The following is an 8,185-nucleotide window of genomic DNA, read 5'->3' on the forward strand; positions in this document are numbered from 1 at the left end:
TCAGTCCAGCCTCTGCCAGAAACTGCGTGAACAACCTGCATTTTGTGGGTCATCTGACAGTGGCTCCGTGATCAGTACCTGGGACTCAACAGCGCAAGCGGTCATGGACGTGGCAGAGAGCACTCTTGGACGCATGCACAGAAGCGGTTCACGCAGGGTTTGTGTACCTAATCCAGAGGTTGAAACCCTCTCACGGCGCCAACGGGAAATCAGATTACTTCAGCAATCAGGCCATCACAATCCAGAAGAGCTAAAGAGGGAACGGAACTGCATCATGCACCAGATCAGAAATATTCAGCGCAGCGATGCCATGGAACGCCTGGATAGGATTGCAGAGCGGGTTGAAAAGGCACCTACATCTGCTCAGATGTTTACTGCAGCAGCGCAGCTAAAGAGTGGTAGTGGACAACGATCACCATTGATTGTCGAGCGAGCTGATGGATGTATTCTTGCTCATGCCACAGACAAGGCCAGTCGAGTTCGAGATCACTTCTCCTCACAATTCAGTGCCAAAACAGCAGGTGAAATACCACCGCCATCACCATACTCCCTCGCCACTCCCATCTCCGAATCTGAAGTCGCCACTGCCCTCAAGCGCCTGCGAAACGGGAAGGCCTGTGGTCCAGATAAAATCCCAGCAGAGCTCCTGAAATATGGATCCGAGGTGCTAGCGCCGGTCATAGCAAATTTCGTCAACGCTGCGCTCTCGCAGGGTGCCAATTTATCGACGGCTATTGGACCAGGAATACTCATACCTCTCGCTAAGCCTAACAAGCCCAAGGGTCCTGTAACCAGTCTGCGGCCCATCACTTTATTAAACTCTATCCGCAAAGTGATATCGATCATTGTGCTTCGGCGCATCACGGAATCCGGGGCACTCTCTCGTCATCTTGGTACTACACAGTCCGGCTTCCGCCCGGGCCGTAGTACAGCGGACGTGGTATGGACCCAGCGGTGGATCGCTGCAAGAGCCATTCGTTACCGACAGCAATTTCACATTCTAGGCCTGGACATGTCCAAGGCCTTCGATACGATTAACCGCCTGAAGCTGCTGGAGGTGATGTCTGCAATCACCAATCCAGATTGCACATGTCTCATCCACCACCTACTCCACAACACAACTATCACTGTTAAGGTTGCAAGTGCCACAGCTGAACCGTTTGAGAGCACTATTGGAACACCACAAGGCGACAGTCTCAGCCCAGTTCTCTTCATCTGCTATCTGGAGGCAGCACTACAGGAATGCAGAACTCGTCTCGCGCCCCGCCCTGCTGGCGACGCAAGTCTACCACCAGAGACGGGTTATGCAGATGACATCTCCTATTATTCAACCTGCAGGCTGTGGCTTGAGAATGCTCTGCCTGTAATAGCAGACACACTGCACGATTGGTCATTAAAAGTAAATCCAGATAAAACAGAGTGGATCCGTGTGTCACCTGATTCCGAGAGCTGGCGGACATCTAGGCAGCTTGGCTCCTTGATGGGGGAGGAAGAGGATGTTCGGCGCAGGATGGAACTTGCCTCTCGCGTGTTTGGCCAGCTGTACGCCCTATGGCTGCGTAGAGATAAAGTAGCGGAGAAGACACGCTTACGCCTGTACAACGCTATCGTACTGCCGACATTCCTGTACAATTGCGAGACCTGGGGATTATCGTCAACAGCAATGGCCAAGGCAGACGCATTCCACCGGCGTCAAATGCGATCACTCCTTGGAATACGATACCCAGACACAATTTCAAACGACGACCTATACCGCAGAACCAAGAGCAACCCTATATCAGACACAGTTGCATGTAGGCGACTACGAATGACCGGTCATGTGCTACGGATGGACACGGACACGCCACCGCAAGTAGCCATGAGCGGCTATTTTGACAAGGGCAACAAAGCACCTCGTGGACGGCCAAGGTTGACACTGGCCACAAGTTTGGTTGCTCAGCTGAATAAGCTGGGTGTGCCAATGAAGACCATGGAAGACCTTTCCAGGTGCCGACAGCAAGCAGCAGACAAGACAGACTGGAGGAAACTGTGCAGCTCGACACCCGGCGAGAAATCGGTATCAGCAGCTACTACACCTAGCTGATGATGCTCACAAGACAGAAGCGGAAAAAACACTGAATTTCTTTATTTAGTGCTCTACTACGCGAAATGTGCTATTATTATTATTATTATTGTAAACACCCTGCTGTTCCTGTCTATTTTAAACTCTCCCGCTCCTGGTGGTGCTTGGTCTCTGCAACTTGGAAAACGGAGACCTGCGGAGCGGAGTGTACGGAGTCGAGTCGATATCTTCCGCCTTCTAACTGCTGTATCTGCCTGAATGTCTCGTAACTAGACCCCCCCCCCCTGGATTTCTTTCGCCATGCTTTGATTTCTTGATACTTGGTTTGGTTGTCGATGCACTGGTTCAGCAGCAGCAGCAGCAGCACATGGCGTTGGTGTCTGCTGTTGTGCTGGTGTGCTTGTGTATCTTTGCATTGTGAATGTGTGTTGTCGACAACGACGACGTTCCCGATCGCGCCGGCAATGATATCCGGCGTCGGCGACGGGAGTGTGCTAGAACATTTTTTTCAACGGCACGCAGCCTGCCCCGCTGCACCGCTACTTGATCTACACGCAAGTACATGACTCAAGTCTGGTGAGTATATATGGCAGCCTGCACGCCTGCTTTAATTATACGAGCTATGTCGCTGCGTTGCCATATTTGTAGTTTATTATTCTGTTTTATTTTTTTGCTGTGCTCTTTATGTGTTGGCTTCCGATTGGCTGCGAATTTGAATTTCTGTATTTCTTGACCGCGTTCCGGCATGTAGCGTTGCGCACAATCTTCTTTTGACGGTTGTCGTTATAGTTTTAAATGTGTTACCAATCGGATATCTGTTTCTCTGCACGGCTTTGCTCGTTTCGACTCCAAGTCTCTCGTGTTTGTTCAAAGGTGGACACAAGATCCGCTCAGCTCTTTGTTTGTGTGTGTTTGCCACTGCCAGTAGAGTTTGCACATTAAAATTTTTGGTTTGTTTGCGTGCAGTCGGCTCTAATTGCACGAATAAGTTGACAACCTCCGAGACTGTGTTCTGGTGTCGGTTTTAAAATTATTAGTACTTAGAACTCAGTGCGTGGTTTCAAGCAGGGAGTAAAATACTGGTATTTTACGACTCCCTGGTTTCAAGGCAATCAGTGGGGATGGGGTTGGGCAGTCAGTACACAGGACATGATCAGGAGGAGCATGGTGAGAGCAGGGCAGAGGATCACCGTGGAGCAGGGGATGAGGACCAGGGGATAAGGGGCAAGGGGGCATGTCGACAGTGGAGGAGCCGGGGTTAAGGAGCACGGGATAGGACCAGGGGATACGGGGCATGGGATGAAGGGCATGCCGACAGTGGAGGAGGGGCAGGGGACAAGGGGCATGGGGTGAGGAGCAGGGGATGAGGAAGAGAACAAGGGCGGCGGCGGGATTAGTTATAGCCTGGGAGAGAGAATGATTATACAGGTACAAGAGAAGTACAAGTTCCTGTCCCCTTGGGAAAAACGCGATGCCGGCAATGCTTCCAGCAAAATATCGAAATTTCCCACGAAAAGAAATTGCTGGCAAATTCCGAGCAAAATATCGAATTAACAGAGGATCCGGGTGTGTTTTGGTAATTTTATTCAAATTTCTTTGGTTTCATTGGGCCAACGTCGTGCTGAAATAGCTTGTGCAGGTTGTCAGGGGTACATAAATTTGAAATCATGCTCTGTCCCCGGGGAAAATTGCGATTCCGCGGCCGCGTTTTTTCCCCCTTTTTTTGCGATTTTTTAAGAGACCGCGTTTTCCGCGATTTTCCCGCGTTTTTTGAACTTTTCTGTTGCACTACACGTACACACAGTGCTGTTCGGTCAGCAACGTCTCATCCGGTGGCGGCTTTGTACTCAAATATGACGAGCGCTTACACCAGAGACTTGTAACTGATTGATTTCACTACACTGTACATACGCACTGAAAATTGCCTCATATCAACTGCAAACTTGCCGCCGCGAGATGATATCAATAATATTCACCGCATATTTACCGCATATTTACCGCAAATTCACCGCAAATTCACCGCAAATTATGCCATATTATGCCGCGTTTTTTGCCGCGTTTTTTTGCGATTTTTTCCCGCAATTTTCCCCGGGGACAGCATGCTACAAAATCCGGAATACTGACACCATTTAAAGTTTTGCTTTCACCATCCAATTTTACCAAAGTAGATGGTTCATTCGAAACCATTTTTGCCACAAAGCAGGAGCAAAATGGAGCAAAATATCGGAACGAAAGGCAATGCCAAGAATACGGAAAGTGCCCGGGCAAAAGTTGCCGGCAAAATATCGAAACGCCCCGAGCAAATTTGGGCTAGGCCTAGTCTGCATAGGAGAAGTCACATGGTCTCTGAGTCTGCACTCTGCATAGGAGAAGTCACATGGTCTCTGAGTCCGCATACTATAGCCTAGGAGAAGTCACATGGTCTCTGAGTCTGCATAGGAGAAGTCACGTAGTCATGAGTCAGGTTAGCGGCCGGCCAAGGCATGTCATTCTCAGGGCGAGGCCATAAACGTGTTCTTACGATTCACCACTGATCATGCGCCACGCTTGCAAATTCGGTGAACCAGGGGCGACGTTTGCAGTAGAGCGACCATGTACGTATGTTTGGATAACAAAAAAAGAAGAAAAAATACTGAAATCAGTGCTGAGGTGAGATTGCAATGCACCTGTGACTCAGAGTACAAACACACACACAGCAGGGGATGCAAGTGGCACATGAACACACGACATACTCATCTCCTCCAAAAGTACCTACATACAACACGCGCGCGTGCGCACACAAACACACACACATGCACATACGCAAGTGTGTGCGCACACACCCCTACACACAGACACACAGACAGACAGACACACACACACATACACTCACTCACACACAAACACACTCTCGCACACACTCGCTCACGCATGCAAATTATTATTTCTAGTCGACCAGATAGGCACGCCTGCTTGGCACATGAGCATATCCTACAAGTTACAGCACGTTGCGGCATGCCCTAGACCGATGGTTATTCATCACCCATAGGATTAGACCATTCACCTGGGTAGCCATGGCTACACTTGACTGTCCCCATGGAAACGCTCATCCTCCAAACCATTTGCCACAGGTGGTGTATTTCGCTTCAACGGGCAAGTAGCCACAATAGCCTGGATAGCTCTCCAGTGAGAATGTGTAGAGCAAGTGTCTCGACTGTCGAAAAGGGCAATCTCATCCCCCAAGCCACCGGTGACGGGAGCTGTATTCGGCTCCAGTGAACAAGTGGGTTCAACGTACTCGTTCGTTCTCGTGTGAGATGCAATATTTGCGGAAATGCCTCGACTGCCGGCTTTGGCAAGGTCATTCCGGAAACCGCCGGCCAAGGGTGGTGCGTTTGGCTCCAAAGAGCATGTAGGTTCAACGTACTCACTCATGCTTGCCATGCTCCTGGGAGGGTGATGTGCCGAAATGTCCTCTTCGGCCAGCTCCACAATGCTCTGCCGAGACTCACACTTGTTAGCGGGACTGTGACTCGATGCTGGTCTCAACGTCAGGCCCTGCAGACGCCTATCCGATGTGCAGCTAGATTTTCTGTCGTTGCTGCCGGTAGACTGGTCAGTTTCGTAGCCGGACGCGGTATTAGAAGTGTCCAGAAGTCCCGCTGAACTGCTGCGACCATACGATGCAGTTATGTCCTTGTATTCTGGCTCGCAACCCCTTTCGTCCGTTTCATTGCAGATCGCCGGGTCATTGGAAGCCTGCCACCCATCGATAGCCGTTTGACGGCGACTGTGCATGTAATTGCTAGTGATCCACGCAGGCCAGGAGGTCGTAACGCGCTGCACATGAACACACGCACAACATGCACATGGACAGACGTAACATGTGCATGGACAGACGTAACATGTGCATGGACAGACGTAACATGCACATGGACAGACGTAACATGTGCATGGACAGACACATACACGGACGGCGTGTCAGGAAGGGGAAGTGAAGCTGTGATCTCAGGCCCGTTAACTCATCAAGCCCTTTCTGACTAGAGACGGATGAAGGGGATATTCTCACCGCTATCTGGAGTACAGTGGAGTCGCGAGCTGAAGAACGTGGAGCCCAATAACGTCCAGCCTGAAATACTAAGAATGCCACAGCCTAAAGTTAAGAACGGCGGCGTTGGTTTTCTGGGAGCTTGTGGGATATACATATGATCCAGTACGGATTGTTTCTAATACGGTGTTACAAGAACGCAGCCAGATTGCTGAAGAAAATAAGAACGTCCCAGGCAAGCCCCTTGGAAACAACGTTCTTGGGCGCGCGACTCCACTGTACTGCATGCTCCAACACACGTAGGGTTGTGTGAATCCCTGTCGTTTCCTTTCCCATTTGCCTCACAATCTCTACATGTACGCGTCCACCGTGATTGGCTGGCACTCGCTCTCTTCACATTTGTCAGTGCTCCCACTGTGCATTGAGGCGTTGCAGAAAATGAAAAAATAAATAAATAATTCACTGGTTTGAGGGAAAGATGCAAGCGGGAAAAGTAAATAAATAAAATAATTAGTCAGCCTCTCCCCCCCCCCCCCCCCACCAAACACACACGCACACACACGCACACACACACACACACACACATACACATGCTCACCCCCCCCCCCACACACACACACACGCCCACGCGCACCGGGAGTGCGCTCCACCGTGTTCTCAGCATCCACACTATCCCTAACGGTCGCCGTTGCTGTTCCACCACACTCTCAGCCCTTACCTCGTGGTTTGCCGACTTCGACATGCATGCGCCGTACTTGCTGACTAGATAAGCCACGAGCAAGCCAAGCACAAAACCACCGATACCCGCCACTGCTATGATGACAATTTGTAGATGATGGCTGAAAGCGGATGAGGCTGTGTTGACACCCGGGGCCGCTGACGTTTCCGTTGCACTGGATGCTGTTGCCACGGGAGACGTTGCTATGCTTGAGCCTGCTCGGTTGTTGGGGATTTCAACGCCAGCTGACAGGGGTACTGAGAATGACAGGCAATAAAGTCAGACGTCCAACGGACAGGAACGGGAGACAGAGGATGGCAGAGGGGAAGGGGATGAGGGGAAAGGGGCAGGGACACGACAGGGAGAAATGGGGTAGCAGAGGGTAAGGGGATCATGTGTGTGCGAGGGGCAGGGACAAGGCAGGACATACAGGGTAACAGAGAGGCAGGGACAAGGCAGGACATACGGGGTAACAGAGGGGCAGGGACAAGGCAGGACATACGGGTAACAGAGGGGAAGGGGATCAGGAATGAGGGAAGGAGTAGAGAGAGGGAAGTGCCAGAAGCAGGGAGTGTGTGTGTGTGTGGGGGGGGGGGGAGTATGACGTGTACCAATGGGGGAAAGATGACAAGCAGACAACAAGGACGTAGACAAACACGTTGAGAATGGAGGCGAGAGAGGGTAGACACAGAAGCACAAGCACAACGCAAGATTAGCAGGATTTATTCCCGTAGCTATGCAGAAGACGTTACTTCAGTAACGTCTGGCGCTAGCCAGGGTCCACACAGCTTTAATTTGGTGTTTGTTTGTGTGTTTGTGTGTTTGTGTCACGCCTGGTGCTATCCCGTATCTGTCCCGTACCGTACCGTACCATCAAACACAGCTGGCCACATACAGCTGGCCGCAATATTCAAATAGGGCTTTCAAACGAAAGATCATAACGTGAAGCAACTTGGAAGAATAAGTATGAATGCGAAGGGTATGGGGGAATGCATGTAGGGCGATAGTGCGGGTTCGAATCCCAGGTTATGCCTAAAAAATAGGAGAATTGAAATATTTATAGCATCCCTATGCTTTTTTTGCCTAGGTCATCAAGGCGGTAGACGGTATTACCCTCGACCGTACCTGTCCGGTACCTGTCCCGTATCTGTCCCGTACCTGTCCCGTATCGTACCGTGCCATCAAAGACGGCTGGCCACAATGCATATTCAAATAGGGCTTTCAAATGCAAGATCATAACGTGAAGCAACTTGGAAGAATTAGTATGTATGCGAAGTGTATCGGGGGATGCATGCAGGGCGCGCGATAGTGCAGGTTCGAATCCCAGGTTATGTCTTAAAAAAAGGATTTTTTTATAGAATTTATAACATCCCTATGC

General features: G+C 50.5%; 1 protein-coding gene across 1 annotated transcript in view; it reads right to left on the minus strand.

The window, feature by feature from the left end:
* Positions 1–4,177: 4,177 nt before the first annotated feature.
* The window catches only part of LOC135818957 (uncharacterized), a 6,599-nt gene continuing 2,591 nt past the window's right edge, over positions 4,178–8,185 (minus strand). Inside the window, exons 3-4 of the mRNA XM_065332124.1 lie at positions 6,808–7,064; positions 4,178–5,881 (exon numbers count right to left, since the gene is read on the minus strand). Coding sequence (XP_065188196.1) covers positions 5,120–5,881; positions 6,808–7,064 — 1,019 coding nt within the window. The 3' untranslated portion in view covers positions 4,178–5,119. The remainder of the gene's footprint in view (positions 5,882–6,807; positions 7,065–8,185) is intronic.

Source organism: Sycon ciliatum, chromosome 6 (genome assembly GCF_964019385.1).
Source record: "Sycon ciliatum chromosome 6, ocSycCili1.1, whole genome shotgun sequence".
Classification (NCBI taxonomy): domain Eukaryota; kingdom Metazoa; phylum Porifera; class Calcarea; order Leucosolenida; family Sycettidae; genus Sycon; species Sycon ciliatum.